The following is a 21,288-nucleotide window of genomic DNA, read 5'->3' on the forward strand; positions in this document are numbered from 1 at the left end:
TCAGCGTGGGCCGCAGCCTTGAATGCCCCTGGTGTTTGTAACTGAATCGTCCTGGAGTGGGGGGCGGGGGGCGGTTATTTTTAGTGTGGGGGAAGAAAGAGGCAGGCGCGCTGACCTTTTTACGGCTGCCTTTGGCTTTGAGTACGTGTCTCTGCGGGAGCCGACGGATCGCTTCTGGTCGCGCACGCGTTCCAGCGCACAAGTGTGCACACATATTTCGACACACGTAGCCCCCCTTCTTTTAAAGCTAGGAACTGGCAATACATTGTGTGTTAGTAAAGGGAAAGAAAAAAAAAAACTTTGCTTTGTTCTTTTGGGCATTTTCTCTTGTGAGTAAAGAAGTAGGAGTTAAGACAAGGCTGCAATTAGTTCATGCGAATAAGAGACAAGGCCTTTGAGTCAGAGCTGCCAGGTGGATAAATTATCACATATGAAAGCAAATGCGCTGCGGAAGGCGAAAGGGGCGGAGCGGGGGGGGGGCGGGCAGACAATGAGGGAAGAGTGTCTGCCGACCGCCTGCTGCTCATTGTTCCCGGACTGGAGACTGCAGCTGCCCGCTCCCCAGGGCTTGGCTCCCGGTTCTGGCCTCTGCCCCACTTGGGACCGTTAGGGTCACCCAATGCTGACCCGGGGATGCCGGGACATCAGTCCAGCAGCCTTTTAGCTGACCGTCCTTCCTCTACTTTGCAGGTTGGCAGCTTCACTCCCGAGGGGGGGAGTCTCCAAGACAGGTGGCGAGCACCAGACAGCCCTGGAGCAGTTGGGCGGGATGCGGCGTCGCGGACAGCAGCGCTGAGCGCCCCCACGCTGGGCGCCGGGCGCCGGGCGCACTAGCTGCTGCCCGCGGGCCAAGCGGCGGTGGTGGAGGGGATGCTCCCGGGACGCGCCAGGTGCCTGCTGCGTGCTGCTGCTCGGAGGTGGACTTCAAGTAGGGCCCATCGCAGGACCGCGAGGACCCCTGCCCCCGGAGGCATGCGGCTGCATAGCCTCAGGACCGCTTTTGCGGTCAGGAGGCCCGGGGCGCTTCCCTGATGGTGAGGGTGTCCTGCTGCGAGGCTTTGCACCCCTCACCCCCAAGCCACGGTCTCAGGTGGGCACTTCGCTGAGGGCCCGGCTGCTTCAGTTTGTGGTGCCGGTGGACGCAAAGCAGCGGATTGGAATCAGTGATCGAATCTGAATTCTAAAAGAGCCATGGACCAAGGGGCTGGGCAGCAGCCCCTGTCCGGAGAGCAGCTGGAGTCGCGGGGCCCGTTAAGAGCTGTCCACGGGAAATGCGAGTCGGAGACCTTCAGGTCCAAGAGTTTACCAGTCTTGAACAGCGCCTCCTGCCGACCGAGCCGCAGTCCTGCGAGTATAGACGCCAAGGCTTCCTCAGTTTATACGGATTCGTTGGGCTACCAAGAGTGGAAGCCAGTCCCAAACGCCTTGGCTCCCAGCCCCTCCGCCCCGTCTACTTCAGCAGGAGTGGTGGGTCTTGTGGACTGTGCTTACAGGACAGATGTCGGCAAACCCGTCTCCGTGTCCTCCACCCTGGCCACGCTCCAGGAAAGAAAATGTCTCTACGTGGTCCTCACAGATTCCCGCTGCTTCCTGGTCTGTATGTGCTTTCTGACCTTCATCCAGGCGTTAATGGTCTCCGGCTACCTGAGCAGTGTCATCACCACCATAGAAAGGCGCTACAGTCTGAAAAGTTCCGAGTCTGGGCTGCTGGTCAGCTGCTTCGACATCGGGAACCTGGTGGTGGTGGTGTTTGTCAGCTACTTCGGCGGCCGGGGTCGGAGGCCCCTGTGGCTGGCCGTGGGCGGGCTGCTCATCGCCGTCGGGGCCGCCCTTTTTGCCTTACCTCACTTCATCTCGCCTCCCTACCAGATCCAAGAGCTGAACGCCTCGGCCACCAACGATGGCCTGTGTCAGAATGGCAACTCCACTCCCATTCTGGAACCTCCTCCCTGTCTCAAGGACTCGGGAGGAAATAACCACTGGATCTACGTGGCGTTATTCGTTTGTGCACAGATTCTCATTGGAATGGGCTCCACACCTATTTATACCCTGGGACCAACTTATTTAGACGACAATGTCAAGAAAGAAAACGCATCCTTGTATCTAGGTAAGACTTGGCTCGTGTCTGTGGTAAGTTTGACCCTCTTTCCTCCAGTTGGAAGGGAATGTATTCTTTTTCACGTTTTCAGCTGTGCTCCGTGTGCATATTCCCTTTCTGTTTCAGCCTTGATGAAGTGTGTTTTCATATTGAGGGAGAAATCAGTCACTTGAGAGTCAGCTAGTTGGAACTGCTTTTCAGACTCACGTTTCACACCTGTCTTTGCCCAAAGTACTAAGGTCTCCTCCCTCCGGGAGGGGATTCGCTTGCTGGACCTTTGGAAGTGTTTCCATTGATCTCTTTTGTAACAGGTGCCTTTCTTAGAAGGGGTCAGGAAGGGAGAGGAAGGGCTGGTGTGTGAAGTTTTGAATACTTTACTCCTCTCCTGTACTGCTGCTTCTTACTTGGGTCCTCAGAAGTAGAGAAAATGAAGTAGTTGGACTCTAGAAAAAGGGTTCTATTGCTCTGTTCCTGAATTTTTTTTTACACATCACTTGCATCCAACAAACTTCGATGGTACCTGCTAGGATAACTTTAATGCAGAAATAACCTCTCATGTTGTAAAGTGTATTCAAAGCTACTCATATTGCTCATGGGAGACCTTGACTGTTTTGTGAGGAGTAGAGCCTCTGGGACTTGTGGTATTGACTTGCGTAAATCAGCACTGCCATGTCTGGGATAAGCACAGAGAACCCACCGAGGCCAGGTTGTGGTGGGGAAAAAAATTCCTTTCTGGAAGTCTGTGTGGTGGTCACTACCAGTGGTTGCTATTTTGAAACTAAACTTTTTTTTTTTAAAGTTGACCTGTGTCCGGAAGAGAGGAGCAATTAAAAAAATTATTTATTTTTATTAGAGAGGCAGATTTTCAGAGAGGAGAGAAAGCTCCTCCTTCCACTGAGTCACTCCCCAAGTGGCCTCAACAGCTGGAGCTGAGCAGATCCTAAGCCAGGATCCAGGAGCTTCTTCTGGTTCTCCCATGCTACAGGGAGGGTCCCAAGGCTTTGGTCCATCACATGCTGCTTTCCCAGGCCACAAGCATGGAGCTGGACGGAAGTGGAGCAGCCTGGGCTAGAGCTGACACCCATATGGGATGCTGGCGCTTGCATGCCAATTAAGCTATCTAAGTTGGCCCCAAAACTAAACTTTGAAGCCTTGAAAAGGACTAGTAGCCATCATGCTGGAAGGAATCTTTGCTTTTCTGTTTCTCAACTGGGGTCCAACTGGAATTAGACAAAGGAATTTACTTTATAAAAAATTAAAATAGCAAGTAAGAAAATACTAGTTACATTTAATAATGTGCCAGCCATGATCTGACACTGTCCTTGGTATGGAAATAGTAATTCCTAACACAGTGAGGAATGCATCTGAAGCTGTAGGTGCTTCGTCCTTGGAGCAGCCACTGCCCCCGGGAGCTGGTATGGAGGGATGTGTGCAATCTTTTAAAATTATTTTTTATTTTTAATTGTTTTGGAAGTCAGAAATACAGAGAGGTGAAGAGACAGAGAGGAAAATCTTCGGTCCATCGATTCTCTCTCCAAATGGCTGTAACGACAGGAGTTGCCCCATCCGAAGCCAGGAGCCAGGAGGGTCCCAAGGCTTTGGGCCGCCCTGCAATGATTTCCCCAGCCACAAGCAGGGAGCTGCATGGGAAGCAGGGCTGCCGGAATTAGAACCTGCGCTCGTAAGGGATCCATGCATGTGCAGGGCCAGGACTTTAGCCACTAGGCCACCGGGCCAGGCCCTGATGTCTACACTCGTAACAGTCTGCAGTAGCTAGTCCACTATATGAGGACGTGGTTTTATCACACTTTTATTTTTGGATAAAAGAGGAAGAAGTGTTCATACTGGGCTTGTTACCTGGATTCCGTGTTGTTTAACATGAAAATTTCCAGCATATGGGAAAGTTGAAACAACAGCAAAATAAATTACTTGTTAGACTCAGTTATTGCTGGTTTTATTAACCTATGCATGTGGCCATGTATGTTTTGGTATATATTTTGGTATATTGGGGGAACCTAAGCCCTTTGAAAGTAATTACAGACATTGCTAAATTTGAACATGTGTCTTCTAAAAATAAGGACCTTTGGAACATAATTTAGTAGCATTGGCATTAGCATAGCATTAGCATTCTAGAATATACCCTATTATCAGATTATTATTAATAGCATCAGACTTTTAGAAGAAAGTTGTCCTGTAGGCATCCAGGGAGGAGGGGTTGAGCCATTTACATCTCAACAGCGGTACAGTCTTCCAATCCTCTAGCAGGTTCTTTATCTAAACCTGTGAACCGGGAGGTTTCCTGCTCATTCATCTCCATATCAGTTGCTCCTGGCGTCTGCAGGGAAGATTCAACTGTCTCCCACAACAGCACAGATTCTGAATGTCCTTCTACAAATCCCCCTTCTGTGTTTTGTAAAATTAGGCCTGAAAGATGTAGTTAGGGAGAAGAGCAGATATTTAATTTAAATGTCCTTCCAAAGTCTTTTAAAACTAGGAACTAACTAAAGTTCACTTATACACTGCATTGACAATTAGCCTTTTTAGTTTTTTGTAATTTAGCACACTTTTTTTCTGTTTCTGTGACTCCTTGAAGGTGTAAGGCCACTCGATTTTTAGAATATTCCATGTTTTAGATTTATCTGATTAGTTCTTATGGGGTGACTTACCTTTCTCCTCTGTTTGTCTTCTTTCTTTCTTACTTAAAAAAAAAAATTATTTATTCATTTGAAAGGCAGAATTACAGAGAGGGAAATTCAGAGAGCTCTGGCCATAAACTCACTCCCCTATGGCTACAACATCCAGGAAACTTCATCTAAGTCTCACACACGGGTGGCAGGGACCTGAGCACTTGGACTGTCTTTCTCTGCTTTCCTAGGTGCATCAGTGGGGAGCTGGATTAGAAGTGGAACAGCCCATATTGGATGCCCATATTGGATGCTGACATGGCAGGCAACGGCTTAACCACTGTGCCATAATGTCACCACACCCCTTCTCATTATTTATTACATATTGGAAGTTCATTCTGGAGGCTGGATTGAATTTTGACAAAACATTTTGACCAGATTATTTTGCAGTCAATGCTGTGTGCTTTATATTATATGCATCTTGCCATTTGTGATTGCATGCTAGTAAGTTTAATCTTGTCGAACGTTTTGTGTAACTTGGCCTGTGCTATTTGGAAAATAATGATACTTTAAACTCTGTGATCACCCCAGGTATTTTTCATATTCTTATGACTCTTTACTCCTATTTACTGTGAAAACTTGAATCTCTCTTCTATCCCACTCTGGGTACCATTGGCACAAACTTTCTTCATCAAATCAAGGCAGAGCCTCAAGCAAGTGGAGAACATTCCTAGCAAGATCCCTGAGATGTAACTTTCTCAAAAGTGATCACCTTCCAAGAGAAGCAATAGCTGGTGCATATTAAGTACTGATTTAGACACTAGGCATTGTGTCAGTTCTGAGAAGACTACAAATGGGAACTGGTCCTAGCACTTGGGGCGCATTTGGTGCAATGAAGAAGTAGTGCGACCTCAAGGCTGGACAATCCAAGCAGAGAAAAGTAGAGACACAGCATTTTCTTCCCTTTTCCTTCTTTAAAACAAAGAGTGGTTAAGTCGATGAAAGATTTCTTCAAGTCTTGTCCCTATTTAAATTCTTTTTTTTAAATTATGGATTTATCTATCAAAAACATGGAGTGACAGAAAAAGAGAGAGAACGAAGGAAAAATCTTTCTTGTGGTGACTCCTTCCCCAGATAGGTACACTGACTGGGACTGTTCCAGATCAAAGCCAGGAGCCAGGGACTCTGTCTTTCTCTCCCTCGTGGGTGCAAGGGTCCAAGTTCTTAGACTATCTTTTGCTGTTTTCTCAGGTGAGCAATGGGGAGCTGGATTAGAAGCAGTGCATCAGGGACCTGAACTGACATTCTAATATGAGCTGTTGGTTTTGCAAGCAGCAACCCAATCCTCTGTACCACAATGGCAACCTAGGCTGAATTGTTCTGAAAAAATTTTGATGCCCACCTGGGACACATTCTTTGGTTAACATGTGTGAATGATGCTTTAAGTTTGATAGGTCTCAGCATAAACCATGCTACCTGAAACTTACATATTTTATTTAATGTGCTCAATGGCCTAATGAGGTAGGGATTATTTTTTTCCTCCTATTTTATGATTGAAGAATCTGAGATTCAGAGGATTATGTGACTTGCACAGGGTTCCCAGCCCAAGTCTTTTTGACCCAGAGCCCTTGAGGTTCCCTGCATTCTACCTGGCTCTTTGGTGAGAGGTGCTGAGAGCCCAAGGAGACCAAGGGCTGTCACCAGTCCACCAGAAGTTTAGAATGGTGCACAGAGTGTGGATGTGTTCTAATGTGATTTACATGCCAACCAAACAAGTTAGTGTAGGTCCTGTAGGCTACTTCGGTGTGAATGAAAACCAATTAAGGTTTTAAAAACATGTTAACCATGTGGAACTTTTTCCTGACAACAAGAAAATTATCCTCTCCAAAATGTTTTCTATTATCTTTTCCTTCACTCACCCCTTTCTCAAGTAGCAGGTTAGTAATTGCAGGCAGGAATGGATATCCAGAGTAGGATTCAAACCATTGAAATGGAATGTAATGGTATAACTTTATCTTTTGAGAGCTCCATGTTAGTTAACTCTCTGGCAGCATTCACTGTAGAAGAGATGTGGTCCTAGATGGGAGATAGCAGCATTTACACCTGCTAAATGCCCTTCTCCTTTGCAAGGAGAGACATAGTGTTGACCTGGAGTATAGAGAAAGCTTTGCTATTAGCAAGAAGTGAGAGCACAATTCATGATTACATCTCAAGGAGGGAGAGGAAATGTGATCCACTGGGAGCAAGGAATTCATGAATCCACAGGGAAAAGAGAGAGAATGGAAAGCAGGTGGGAAAAGGAAGGAAAGGATGCATTTCTAGAATTCAAAAACCAAAAGTCCGTCTCAATGATATTCAGGAGAGGTTGTGATCAGTACAGTATGGTCGGTAGTTAGTCACTGAGGGTGCCAGCTGTTTTACAAGGGTGCTTCAAAAAGCTCATGGGAGAATGGCATTAAAGGGTAAGACTACTTTGGTGAGAAAATGTGAAATCCACAGTTTTCTCATAATACACATATTCACCAAATTTTTGAAGACCCTTCTTGTGCACAGATTTCCACCATCAGCCCCTTAACTGCCGTACCTGACTTGGCACCTGAGAGTATGAAATTGCCTCAGTGCATGAAAAAGAGCATGGGTTAGGGATGCAGGAAGTTCATATTTTGTTCTGCCTTGCCAAAGACGGGTTGTGACACTTTAGAGAAAGCTCTTCTCTTGTCCCAGCCTTTTCCAGTGGGGATTTATTACATTTGCTTCTCTCACTGTCATGTCTGCAGGACTAAGTGGGACTCTATATGTACAAGTGTTTTGCAAGCTATAAGGTCTTCCTTGACTGTAAGAGCAGAATTCAAACCTGTCTTTGTGAGTGGGCAGAGAGGGAAATGAGCGATAATTTACTCTTTCTGAGTTCAAAAACTTTGAAAGTTTTTTCTAGATAATTGAAAAAAGGGCAGAGATGTGGTGTAGAACTTGAAATAACTGTAAGAGTTCTCTCCTTTGAAGTATTGCACAGGGAACTCTTGACCAACCAGGGTTTCAGAGATGGGATGCTCTGGTTCATGGTGTCATCTGAGGATCCAATGTTGTTTCACCAGAACTTTCTGTATGCCAACTTTAGACAATCATCTTTGTGCCATGTGTGAACATTTGGAGTCATATGCATTTGTGCCTTGTGAAATGTAGCTAAAGTTCTCTTGAATTTTGAGGGGCTTGTAGTATCTTCGGTGTCACCACTGTGGGTCTTTTGGCAACATAAACTGTGGCAGAACATTTTGCGGATGCAGCACAAGGTTCAGAATATACTCAGAAGTAATCATGGGGTGGCTCTTGGGTGTGTTGGTTAGGATGCTACTTGGAATGCCCGTATCCAGATCAGAGTCCTTGGGTTCCCGTCCTGATTCTTCTCCCTGTTCTAGTTTCTCACTAATGAGCTCCCTGGGCAGTAGCAGGTGATAGCTTAACGACTTGAATCTCTGTTACCCACAAGACAGACCTGGATTGAGTTTTCAGATCCCTGTTTGGCCTAGTTAGCTCCAGTTCTTGTCAGGAGTTAAGAAATGAATTAGTGGATAGGTGTTATTTGTCTGTCTTTCAAATAGAATAAATAAATAAGTAAATGAATAAAGAGCTTGAGAAAGAAGTTATTACAATTGTCCATCAATATCTATGGAGGGATTTATTTCAGAACCCTTACTGCAGCTATGAGAATGCACAGGTACTTTAAATTCTCATATACTTTAAATCCTCTCTAGATTAGTTACAGTACTCCAACACTGTAGCAGCTAAGAAAAATAGCTGTTACACTGTATTATTTAGGGCGTAATGTCAAGAAAAAAGTATACAGTGGACCAGAACGATAGGTCAGTGGTTAAATCCTCCCTTGCGTGCCTGGGATCCCATATGGGTGCCAGCTCATGTCCCTGCTGCTCCATTGCCCATCCAGCTCCCTGCTTGTGGCCTGTGAAAGCATTTGAGGATGGCCCAAAGCCTTGGGACCCTGCACCCTATGTGGAAGACCCAGAAGAAGTTCTGGTTCCTGGCTTTGGATCAGTTCAGCTTTGGCTGTTGCAGCCACTTGGGGAGTGAACCAGCAGATGAAAGATCTTTCTCTCTGTCTTTCATTCTCTCTATAAATCTGCCTTTCCAATATAAATTAATAAATCTTAAAAAAAAACTTTTCATGGAAAATTCTTGTTTGGTGTTTCAGAGACACAGTGAATAGGGCAGTCTTATTTTCTGTACCATAGCTCTATATCTATATGATTTTAAAATGTTTATTTGTTTATTTTATTCGGAAGAGGTATTGGGTGGTGGTGGGTTATGAACAAGCAAACAGAGAGATAGGGTGAGAGAAAGAGAGAGATTCTTTGGTGATCCACTTCTCAATGCTTACAAGATCCAGGGCTGGGTCATCCTGAAGCCAGGAGCCTGGAACTCCATCTGGGTCTCCCATATGAGTGGCAGGAACCCTAGCACTTGAGCCATCATCATTTCCTGTTGGGTACGCATTCACAGAAAGCTGGATTGGAAGTGCGGTAGCTGGGACTGCTGCTAGGCACTCTTTTACGGGATGTGGCTGTCCCACGTGATGGCGCTCCTGCTACACCTACACCTGCCCTAAATGATTTTCTTTATGGTCCTATAAACAATGATACATTATATTCTGTTTCAGTGTTTCCTGCAACAACCATGTGCACCAGGGACTTGGGCAAGTTGTGGTTTGTTTGGCTGTGGGGTGAGCAGGCAAGGGAACAGCCTTTGGTGGTGTCAGGTTCCTCTTTTCTTCCTGCTGGGCTGTCCTTGGTGATGACTGCTGAGCCTGAGGCATCTGGCACCTGTTCCTAACGGGAAAGAACAACACAGAGAATGGACACCCATTTCCTCTGATGGATGTCCTATTGACCCAGTGGAGTCCTCTGGCTAATTCAGGCTGATGTAACTTTGGGGAAGATGGGCTTGAGATTTTCTGGTCTGTATGGGAGAGGAAGGCAGGATGAGACTGGGGTGGGGAGAGTACTCTTGCCCTTTCTATCTTCTGCTGTGGTCATGTCTGTCTTTTTGCTTACTAGCCAGAAAAACCCAGACTTTTTCCCTCCTCCTTCCAACCTCTGGCCAGTATCAACAATGCATTTAGAGTACCTTGTGGCATTATTGTTCCTGGTCCTTTTGTTGAGATTTGGAAAGGGCCTCCTCCCCCAGCCACAAAAGAGCACTCCTTTCCCTTACTTGAGAAAATTGAGTAAATTGAGAACTAGACCAAACGATAAACATGATGGGGTCAAAATATCTATCAATTTAAAAACTGATAGGGGTTAGCCTTGTGGCACTCAGGTTAAATCTCTGCTTGTGATGCCTGTCATCCTGTAGTAGAATAAGTTTCCAGTTCTGGTTGCTCTGTTTTCCTTACAACTTCTGATTAATGTGCCTGGGAAGACAGCAGAAGATGGCCCACGTACTTGGGTCTCTCCCACCCACATGCGATATCAGCAGGGAATTCCTGAGTCCTGGACCAGCTTTGGCCATTGTGCACATTTGGAGAGTGAACCAGAGGATGGAAAATCTCTCTCTCTGCCATTCCACCTTTAAAATAAGTGCATAAATACGCAAATCTTTAAGAAAGAAGAATAAAACTGATAGAAGTGATGTTGAAGAACATAGTTCGTATCTTTGTGTAAGTGGACTTTCTTATACAATTACGTGGACTTGCCCATCCAGTTTCAAGCAGAGCCGTCCCTTAGCAATGTGGCAGCCTTGAATCTTCCTTGTGGGTTTGAGGTAGCAGGTGCAGATGGAAGACTTAGGTCAAGATGGAGCAGGGCCAAGCTTTTACTCTCTGTGTACATAGTTGTTCACAAGAAGCAAGAGCAGGAGGCGGGCTGAGCACACCCACGTATTTCAGGTTCATCAGTCCTATGCGTTCCCTTCTCTTTCCTTGAGGAGCGGCAGTGCAGGCAGGAGAAGGTAAGAAAGGAAATGCGGAGAGTAGGAGTACATTCTAGTGTTAATTGGTTTTAAAAGTCTGCTTTAAATTTGCTTGTCTTGTTTATGATATGCTTATTTTGGTAAGCTAAGCCACATCCTGTTTGGAAGTAGGTTGTGTGTAAATCATGAAAATACGAAAAGTAGTCTTCCCTGAAAACGAATGTGAGGGAGAATGGTGATTGAGGGATTTGAGAAAATGGTTCTAGGACACGTGGAGAAGTGTCTGGAAAGACGCAGTAGGTGGGGAGATGACATAGTCTTACAGTGTCAGAGTGTTCCCAAGTCTTGCATCCATCAGGGACAGATAATCTGTGACCTCGTGGGTGTGTCTTCTGCTTCCATGACAGTGGATGAATGTGTAGCAGTTGTGTGATGGGCAGTTTTGGCCGCTAAGGTGCGTTAGCCTAAGATGCTGGGAAGCAGACAAAGTTCAGAGGCAGCTGACAAGCACAGGGGTTTGCCGCTTCATGGCAGGAGAGGCCTCTGGGGTAAGATTATTTTATTCAGTCCATTCGCCCGTAACAGAGAGCGCCACCAGTGAAGCATGGTGAATTGACCCTCCTGTGGTAGGGCTGAGGATTCTGACATGTCCGAAACAGTCCTGGTAAAATCTGAAACTGAATGTGATCATCAGGGGAGCCTGTCAACATGCAGATGCAGTCCCTGTCTGTCTGGGTCTGGGAGTCTGCATTTCTTATGAGCTGCTGGACGAGGCCATGGCTGCTCTTCTGATGGGGACCACCTGAAGAGAATTTACTTATTTTTGTTTATTTGAAAGGCAGAGAGACGGGGTGAGGCAAAGAGAGAGATGAGGAGGAGAGGGAGTGAAAGAGGGAGAGAAGTCACGAATCTGCTGGTTCATTCTCTGCATGCCTGCAACAGCTGACCGGGAGCCAGGAATTCAGTCCAGGCTTCCCCTACATGGGTGACAGACCCACGGACTTGGCCATTACCTGCTGTCTCTTGATGTGTTCATGAGCAGAATGCTGGAATTGGGAGAACAGGGACTTAAATCTAGGTGCTCTGACATGGGCTGGAGACATCCCAAGACGTGGCTTAGCTGCTGGGCCAAACACTCCGTTTTTTTAAGCAACTAGAGTCCAAAAGACTGGAGATCTTGGCCCTTTTCTTGGTGGAGAAGTCTCTCTGGGTTTGGGTTGGATCCAGCCTTGGTAAATCCAGCTGCTGATGGCAGTTTGCCTCATCAGGAGGAACATCATGGTCTCAGATTGTAACTTGTGAAAGCAAGGTGACATGTTTTGTCAGCTGTGGTCGTTTCTTTAAGCCCCACGGTTGTTCAGTATCCTCTTTGGAGCTGAGTTCAGTGAGAGAAATGACCTTATTAAAAGGTGTTCCTTCTGCTATTAACCGAAGAAAATGTCACTTCTCCTGCTCTGCACCCTGAAGCCCTGCAGGTGGATCTCTTGGAGTTGGGGATGAGTCTGAGAGCTGTGCACCCCTAAGTGAACTTGCCTCCTAAGGACCCTTGGGGAGAGAGGAGCAAAAAACAAAAACAAAAACAAAAACCCTCATTTGATTGTTTTAGTTTGGATGATTTGGAAGTTTTAGGAATAATTGGGAGTTTTGGTGACAGAGAACTGTTAGGTCTGTGCATGCTGGAAATGGTTTTCTATAATGAGCCTCGATTTGTCAATGGAGGGAAGAGCCAGGCTGGGAAGTGGGTTTGATATTATTAGGAAGAGGCTGCTCAGGATGCCTGAGTTTCAGCTCCATTTCTTTTCTTTTTTTTTTTTTTTAGAGATTTATTTATTTTTTAAGATTTATTTTTTTAAATTATTTTTTCATTGGAAAGGCGGATATACAGAGAGGAGAGACAGAGAGGAAGATCTTCCGTCCGATGATTCACTCCCCAAGTGAGCGCAACGGGCCGGTACTATGCCGATCCGAAGCCAGGAGACTCCTCCGGGTCTCCCACGCGGGTGCAGGGTCCCAAAGCTTTGGGCCGTCCTCGACTGCTTTCCCAGGCCACAGGCAGGGAGCTGGAAGGGAAGCGGGGCTGCCGGGATTAGAACCGGCGCCCATATGGGATCTCGGGCGTGCAAGGCGAGGACCTTTAACCACTTGCGCCACCGCGCCGGGCCCTAGAGATTTATTTATTTTTATTGGAAAGTTAGATATACAGAGAGGAAGATCTTTGGTCCAATGATTCATTCTCCAAGCAGCCGCAACGGCTGGAGCTGAGCCATTCTGAAGCCAGGAGTCAGGAATTTCTTCTGGATCTCCTATGTAGGTGCAGGGTCCCAAAGCTTTGGGCTGTCCTTGACTGCTTTCCCGGGCCACAGGCAGGGAGCTGGATGGGAAGCAGGGCCGCCGGGCTTAGAATAGGCGCCCATATGGGATCCCAGCGCGTGCAAGGTAGGGACTTTAATCACTACGCTATCGTGCTGGGCCTTTAGCTCCATTTCTGATTCCATTTTTGTGCTAATGCTCACCCTGGCAGGCAGTGGATGATGGTTCAAGTAGTTGAGTCCCTGCTTTGTGCATGGGAAATCTGGACTGAGTCTTGGGATCTTGGCTTTGGTCTGACCTGGTCAGGCTGTTGTGGCATTTGGATGAGGAAACAGTGGTGGGTCTCTCTTTCTGTCTCTATTTTTTAAGTGAAGTAAATCAATCAAGCAACAAAAACATGAAACAAAGATAAGGGTCAGGCTGGCTGGCTGGCTGATGGTCTCTCCAGCCATTATATTGAAGTCATTGTGATGGAGACAGTTTCATTCAGTCAGTTATAAAGATGATCATTTGACAGGCAAGGGAAATAAGATTAAAAAAATGGAAAGGATTTGAGTTATGAAAGTAGGTATGGCTCCAAAACTAAAACTAGAATTATTGTATAATTCAACTTCTGATTTATGCCCAAAAGAATTGGAAGTAACATCTTGAAAAGATAATTGTACATACAGATTCACAGCAATGTATTTACAATAGTCAGATGGTGGAGGCAAGCAGGTGTACATCTGTGGAGGAATAAATAAAAGAAATGTCATACATACATGCAGTGGGATATTATTGAGCCTGAAAAAGGAAATAAATTGAAACATGCTACAAAATGGATGGCTTGAGGCTACTATGCTGTGTGATGCTACATGTATACCCATAGGAGATACCTAAGGTAATCAGATGCATAGGAATGGAAAGAAGAATGGTGGTTCCAGGAACCAAGGGCAGAGAAAATGCGAAGTTGCTTGATGAATGCAGAGTGTTCAAACATATATTTGTTTATTTATTTTTTAAAAGGCAGATATACAGAAAGGAGAAGATACAGAAAGGAAGGTCTTCTGTCTGATAGTTCACTCCCCAAGCCGCCGCAAGGGCTGGAGCTGAGCCAATCCGAAGTCAGGAGCCTCTTCCGGGTCTCCCACATGGGTGCAAGGTCCCAGAGCTTTGGGCCGTCCTCAACTGCTTTCCCAGGACACAGGCAGGGAGCTGAATGGAAAGTGGAGCAGTCGAGATTAGAACTGGCGACCATATGGGATCCTGGGCTTGCAAGGCGAGGACTTTAACTGCTATGCTATCGCGCTGGGCCCAAACATATATTTATTCATTTGGGCTCAATGTGATGGTTCAATTGATTAATTCTTCGTTGCAAGTGCTGGGCTCTCATATGGGTGCAGGTTCAAGTTCCAGCTGTACTACTTCCCTTCCAGCTCCCTGCTTGTGGCCTGGGAAAGCAGTAGAGGACAGCCCAAAGCCCTGGGACCGTGCACCCACATGAGAGACAAAAGAAGCTCCAGGCTCTTGGCTTTGGATGGGCTTAACTCTGTCATTGCCACCATTTGTGGGAGCGAACCAGTGGGTGAAAGATGTTTGTCTCTCTCCTCTCTGTAAATCTGCCTTTCCAATAAAAAATAAATAAATCTTTAAATCCCCTCCCCCCACACACACCCCTGACAGTAGGAAGGAAAAGAGGAAGAGAGAGAGAGAGAGAGAAAACCAAAATGCAGAAAGCTCTCCTCTGCTGTTTCACTCCCCAGAAGCTCACAGCAGGGACTGGCCGAAGGTGAAGCCAGTAGGTGGGGACTCAATCCAGGTCTCCCATGTGAGTGGCAGAAGTGAAGTCCGTGAGCCCTCGCTGCTGTCTCCCAGGGTGCACATTGGCAGGAAGCTGGGAGCAGGAGCCGAGCTGGACCTTGAACTCCGGGACTCTGATACAGAACCTGGGGGTCTCAACCAGTGAATTTGCACACCCATGGGTATAATCTTAAAAAGAAGTTGGGATTTGGGAAAAGAAAAATGGAGGCAAATTGGATTTTAGAGCAGGCATTTGAGGACTAAAGCAATTAGAGAAATGAAGCTATATAACTGTGTTAAGGAGTTTGAGTTGCTCTCTTGACTTTTCGGGAAGAAAGAAACTGAAATCTTTGGAAGCAGTAACTGTAAGCCCCTGTCAGTATGCTGGGCATTCCTGTTGCCACTGGAGTTGCCGCCCCGTGTTCTCAGGTTCCTCTTGTAAGATAAAAGGAGAGGGGGATTCCTTAGCCATCTGGGTCTCCTCCTTCAAAACCAGCCTCAGCTTTGCCCTGCTCCTGGGTTGCAGTAACCTCTGTTCCCATGGGACGTGGCAGAGGTTCCAGGTCCTTCCCAAGCGGTGGTTCTCAACCAGGAGCGATTTTGCTCTTTTCAAGGGACATTTGACAATGACTGAGATTATTATTGTTGACATTTTTATTGAGAGGTGGAGGGTCAGAGAAGCAGAGAGAGGTCGAGCCTGCTAGTTAACTCTGCAAAAACCCACAGTGTTGAGATTTCGCTCATGCTGAAGCCAGGGACAGGCAGTCCAGTCCAGGCCTCCCATGTGAATAGCAGGAACCCAACAGTAATTGGGTTCTAATTGGCAGCATCATTTGCTGCCTCCCAGGGTGTGCATGGCCGGGACGCTAGAGTCAGGTGATACAGCTGTAATCATATTATAGTAGGGATGCAATTTTATTAATAATAGAGCTCCCCAAGTGGAATAAGTATCCAGCAAAATGTTGTCAATAGTGATTCCCTAAACTGTTTCATCTGAAGTTTCCAAGTTATTCTGCAGTTTGAGTTCCCTGTGTTATGAGGACTGGAAATAAAAATGTTTTGGAATTTATAGAATTTATGGAATTGGAAAAATATTGAAAAAGTGGATGGTGAAAACTCAGGAAAATAAACTGTGTAAATAATAACGTCTTTAGCAAGCAGGGGGAAAGAAATAGAAATTATCTGAGCACCACCCAATGCTGTATCACTGCCCAGGAGAGCCTACTGGACCTACTAAACTGTGACTAGATTACTGGACATATTAGGGTGAGCAATAGTGGATTAATTTTTTTTGAAGATTTATTTATTTTTATTGGAAAGTCAGATATACGGAGAGGAGGAGAAACAGAATAAGATCTTCCATCTCATGGTTTGTTGCCCAAGTGACCGCAATGGCTGGAGCTGAGTTGATCCGAAGCCAGGAGCCAGGAGCCAGGAACTTCTTCTGGGTCTCCCATGTGGGTGCAGGGTTGCAAGGTTTGGCCTGTCCTCGATTGCTTTCGCAGGCTACAAGCAGCTACAAGCTGCCGGGATTGGAATTGGTGCCATACGGGATCCCAGTGTGTACAAGGTGAGAACTTCAGCTGCTATGCTACCTCACTAGACTAATTATTCCTACTGGGTGCAAAAATATTAAGATTTTTCTGGTTTCTAAGCTAAGAAAACCACTGAACACCAAACATTAAAAAAAATCACAAGAAAAAACCCTGAGATTTTCTATACCTTATTCATTTTTCATTATTTATTTTTATTGGAAAGGCAGATCAGAGAGAGGAGAGAAAGAGAGAGAGATATTGAGATTCTTCGGGGAGAGAGAAAGAGAGAGAGATATTGAGATTCTTCATCTTCTGGTTCAGTCCCTAAATGGCCGCAATAGCTGGAGCAGAGCCGATTTGAAGCTAGCAGCCAGGAGCTTCTTCTGGCTCTCCCATGTGCGTGGAGGGGCCTAGTGCACCTGAACCACCATTGCATAGTCTCCCAGGCCATAGGCAGGGAACTGTACTGCAGGTGGAGCAGGTGGGATATGAACCAGTGCCCACGTGGGATGTTAGTGCCACAAGCAGAGCTTAGCCTGCTAAGACATGGCAGTGGCCCTGCTAAACACATTTTCAACTTACTTTTACCTTTAAAACAACTCTGTGGCAACTACTTTTTTTCCTTCCACATTTTATAGATGAGTAAGTTAAGGTCTGAAAATTAAGGTCAAATGCCTTTAAGGTCAAGGTTATCCAAAAATGGCAAAATTGGAGTCAGGGCTTTTGTCTAGTCAGAACTCTAGCAATTGACCTTACAGAGAAAAGAGGGGAATGGACGGTTTAGAAATTTCTACAGTGACTTTGGCCGTGTTTTTTTTTTTGGGGGGGGGGTTCCTTTTATATATATATGTAAGGAGATGAAGAGATAAGACTTACGGCTTCTTGGACTCGGGCTGCCTGTGAAGTTCTGTGATGCTTGGCGTGGGCCTGTGTGGCCTGCCTTAACATGTTCTGTTTTCTGGAGCATGGCCCTTGGGTCTGGGGAACTTCGCCAGCTGAGTTTTCCTTGAGCCCTGTTCCCACATGGTGGCTTGAGCAGTGTTGCTGGGTGATGGTTGTCCCTGGGGGATCAGGCATTTCCTCTGCGTTTTTCCCGCAGCGCATGTTACCTGACAGTCAATTTGGAATCTACTTCCTCTCGCGGGAGCTGTGGATTGCTTCTGAAACTGTCACCTGACAAACCAAAAAACCCAGCAAAAACCAAAAAAAACAAAAACCCACCGGTCCTTGTTACTGAATATAGCCTAGAAAGGCAGGTGCAGGTTACTCTTGCTGAAAAGCAAAGGGCATATTCACATAGTTAATATTCTCAGCAGGATGAAGTGACATCATTTGCAAATGTTTGAAATTGGGTTGTATAGCTCCTGACTTTCTAACATGTGAGGATTTTTAGCTATGGTACTTCAGTAATAATAATAATAATAATAATAATAATAATGGTGATTATTCTGGTCTTGTCAGGCATTTTCCTATGTTTTTGACTTTGAATTATTACAAAAGTAGTAGAAGTTTCAGTCTTTTGTAGTAAAGAGACAGGAGGATTTTAAGTGAATAAGTGTGTAAAGTGAATTTTTTTAAAAAATATTTATTTATTTTTATTGGAAAGGCGGATATACGTAGAGGAGGAGAGACAGAGAGGAAGATCTTCCATCCGATGGTTCATTCCCCAAGTAAGCGCAATGGCTGGAGCTGAGCCGATCCAAACCCAGGAGCCAGGAGCTCTTCCGGGTTTCCTGCTTGGGTGCAGGGTCCCAAAGCATTGGGCAGTCCTCAACTGCTTTCCCAGGCCACAAGCAGGGAGCTGGATGGGAAGTGGGGCTGCCGGGCTTAGAACTAGTGCCCATATGAGATCCCGGGCAAGGGATCCAAGGCAATGACTTTAATTGCTACTCTATCTTGCTGGGCCCAGCAGTATTTTTTTTTTTTTAAGAAGCAGACATTTTCCTGCATGACACTTGAAAGATTACCTGTGAGACATATATAAAAATCCAGATAAACATATATTTACATGTCTGTACTCACACATCGCTGGCAGTGTGGCACAATGAATTAAATGGCCATTTGAGATGCATGCGTCCCGTATTGGATTGCTGGCTTGAGTATGTGGCTGCTCCACTTTGAATCCAGTTTCCTGCTAAGATATTCTGTGGGAAGCAGAAGGTTCCTACTCGCATGTGGAAGGCCTGGCTGGAGTCCCAGGATCCTGGCTGTAGACTGGCCTGGTCCTGACTGTTGCAGGCACTCAAAGTGAACTAGCAGATGCAAGATGTTACTCTCTGTCACTCTGCCTTTCAAATAGATGAATAAATCTTCAAGAGATGCACATCCTAGAATAATGATTTTGAAATTCAATTTTAGCCTAGTGGCTAACGTCCTCACCTTGTACACCCAGGATCCCATATGGGCACAGGATCTTATCCTGGCTGCTCCACTTCCCATCCAGCTTCCTCTGTGGCCTGGGAAGGCAGTGAGGATGGTGCAAACCCTTGGGACCCTGCACCCATGTGGGAGACCTGGAGGAAGCTCCTGGCTTCTGCCTTGGATCGGCTCCGCTACAGCCATTGTGGCCACTTGATCAGACAGTGGATGGAGGATCTTTCTTTCTGTCTCCTTTTTTGTCTCTAATTCTGAGTTTCAAAAAATATATATAAATCTTTTAGAAAAAGGAAAAAGAAAGAAAGAAATTTAGTTTTCTTCCTACTTACAATGATTCCAATTATTTTACTGTTGTGTTGTGAAAGCCCTCAACTTGCTTTTAATTTCTTAAAGACTGGGGGTGGTAGTAGCTAAATCCAAAACTAAGAGAGTGATGGGTAGCATTGTTTGAACTGTCGAGTTCAGAACTGTGCATTGCTCCCTACGCACACCTTCATTTTAGATTCCAGAACCAGTGTTGTCAGGGACAAGTGTGGTGGGCGCTCACATGCGTTCTGATGGGACAGTTATCCGTTCACTTACACAAGGACCATAGTGCTTCAGAGATGATTAATTTAGAACCTGAAGCTTGCAGTCATCCTGTTTTATAGCTTGTCTAATGTGTAATTTGGCACCAACTCAACTGTAATTGTAGACACAACTTTGACCACATCATGTCACATTTCAGGACCTCAGTTTTATTTTCTGTAAAATATTTGATCCCGCTCGCTACACCTCCCACTCTGTTCACTTCTCAGATGGCTTCTAAACAGATTTTTGAGTTTGCAGAAGTGTGACAAGGGATTGGGTAAATCCTCCCCTTGCAAGCACCGGGATCCCATATGGGTACTAGTTTGAGTTCTGGCTATTTCTCTTCCGGTCTAGCTCCTTGCTTATGGCCTTTCCCTAAAGTTTTGGGACCCTGCGCCCTCATGGAGATATGGAAGAAGCTCTGGCTCCAGGCTTCAGATTGGCTCAGCTCTGGCCATTGAGGCCATTTGGGGAATGAATCAGCAGATCGAAAATACTTCTGTCTCTCCCTCTCTCTGTATATCTGATCTGCCTTTTCAATAAAAATAAATAAATCTTAAAAAAAAAAAAGGATTGGAACTGTGAAACAGTACTTCTGAAACTAGCCGTAACTAGCCCTAAGAAACTCCTGTTCGCCAAAGCACTGACAGTCCAGTTTGAAGATTTCTTTAGCTCTCTTTCTCCTTGTTGGTTTGTGGGATGTCTGCGAGACGTATGACCTCCAGCTAATCATGCATCCTCTCCAGTTTTCAGTTTCCACATTTGTAAAGGTATGGACTTGAGTTAGAAGGTCCCAGAGGAACTTCCTGGAGCCGTGCTCTCCGATTTCTCCTGGAGCTATGGTGGCATAGATCTGGAAGTGAGTCTATGTGAGGTGGTGGGATCTTGTGGTTAGCATGTGGCTTCAGGAAACCCGGTTGCCTGGATTTGAATCCTGGCTTTGCCCTGGTCGGTGCTGGAACCTGCAGCAGGTTCTGCCACATCGCTAGCTTGCCTTGGCCTCTGCTAACACAGGAATCATAGTGGGCTTTTCTGAGTCACTGTGTGTGACATGCTGAAAATAGGGCTTGGCCTGGTACATGACTTAACATTCAAAAATGTGGGCTGCCGTATTTTTCTTTTTTAAAAAAGATGTATTTATTTATTTATTTATTTGGAAAGGCAGATTTTACAGAGAGAAGGAGAGACAGAGAGCAAGATTGTCTTTCTGCTGGTTCACTCCCCAAGTGACCCCAGTAGCCAGAGTTTAGCCAATTTAAAGTCAGGATCCAGAATCCAGGAGCCTCCTCTGGATCTTCCATATGGGTGCAGAATCCCAAAGACTTGGGCCATCTTTGTTACCTTCCCAGAGCACAGGCAGGGAACTAGATGGGAAGTGTAGCAGCTTGTTCAAGAATTGGCATACGTATGGAATGCCAGTGCCTGCAAGTAGAAGATTAGCCTATTGAACCATCACGCTGGCCCCTGCCATTACTTTTAAAAATGTGAATCCAGTGCAGGCAGTTATGGGGATGTTGTTGCTTGGGCAGTGCCATTTCTTCAGGTGTCTTTGTCCTTCCCTTTGGCCCCTAGCAATGTATGCAATCTGCTTTCCAGTGTCTGGGCCGTCTGCTGATAATCTTCCTTAGCAGCCTTGATCCTAGGGAGAAAGAAGACAAAGCTTCTAGGTTATAAATAGCTTCCTAACGAGATGCTTTTGCCATGGGCTTTGGTAATGATGATGGGAGCTGTTACCTATAATCAAGTTTAATTGCTAAGGAGCATGGGAAGGTAGCACCAAGCACACAAGTGCATGGGCTGTCTTTATAATGTTTCCATCCCACTCTGCACTGAAGTCTCGGGTTGTGTCTACAAGCAGTGAGATCTGGGTGACCGAGGGAACTCTGAATCCTGGGGTGGGCCCGTGACCTTCATGGCTGGTCTACCTCCCGATACGTTGGCTCTTGTGGGTTTTAATGGGAGAGTGGGACGGGCTAGGCAAAGGAGCTGATAACCAGTATCTTGGAAACACAGAACAGGGCTTCCTTGCAAAGGTTCTCTCACGGAGAATGCCCAGCCTGGGATCCTACACATG

The 21,288-nt window shown here is 45.9% G+C and overlaps 1 protein-coding gene across 2 annotated transcripts in view; it reads left to right on the forward strand.

Annotated features, from left to right (window-relative positions):
- Positions 1 to 947: 947 nt before the first annotated feature.
- Positions 948 to 21,288, forward strand: part of SLCO5A1 (solute carrier organic anion transporter family member 5A1) — a 117,440-nt gene continuing 97,099 nt past the window's right edge. For both annotated transcript variants that reach the window (XM_040994587.1, XM_040994596.1), the window contains exon 1: positions 948 to 2,107. In XM_040994587.1, the coding sequence (XP_040850521.1) occupies positions 1,192 to 2,107 (916 nt within the window). In that variant the 5' untranslated portion in view covers positions 948 to 1,191. The remainder of the gene's footprint in view (positions 2,108 to 21,288) is intronic.

The sequence above is a fragment of the Ochotona curzoniae genome, unplaced genomic scaffold (genome assembly GCF_017591425.1).
Source record: "Ochotona curzoniae isolate NIBS_2020 unplaced genomic scaffold, NIBS_Ocur_1.0 contig_1071, whole genome shotgun sequence".
Lineage (NCBI taxonomy): Eukaryota > Metazoa > Chordata > Mammalia > Lagomorpha > Ochotonidae > Ochotona > Ochotona curzoniae.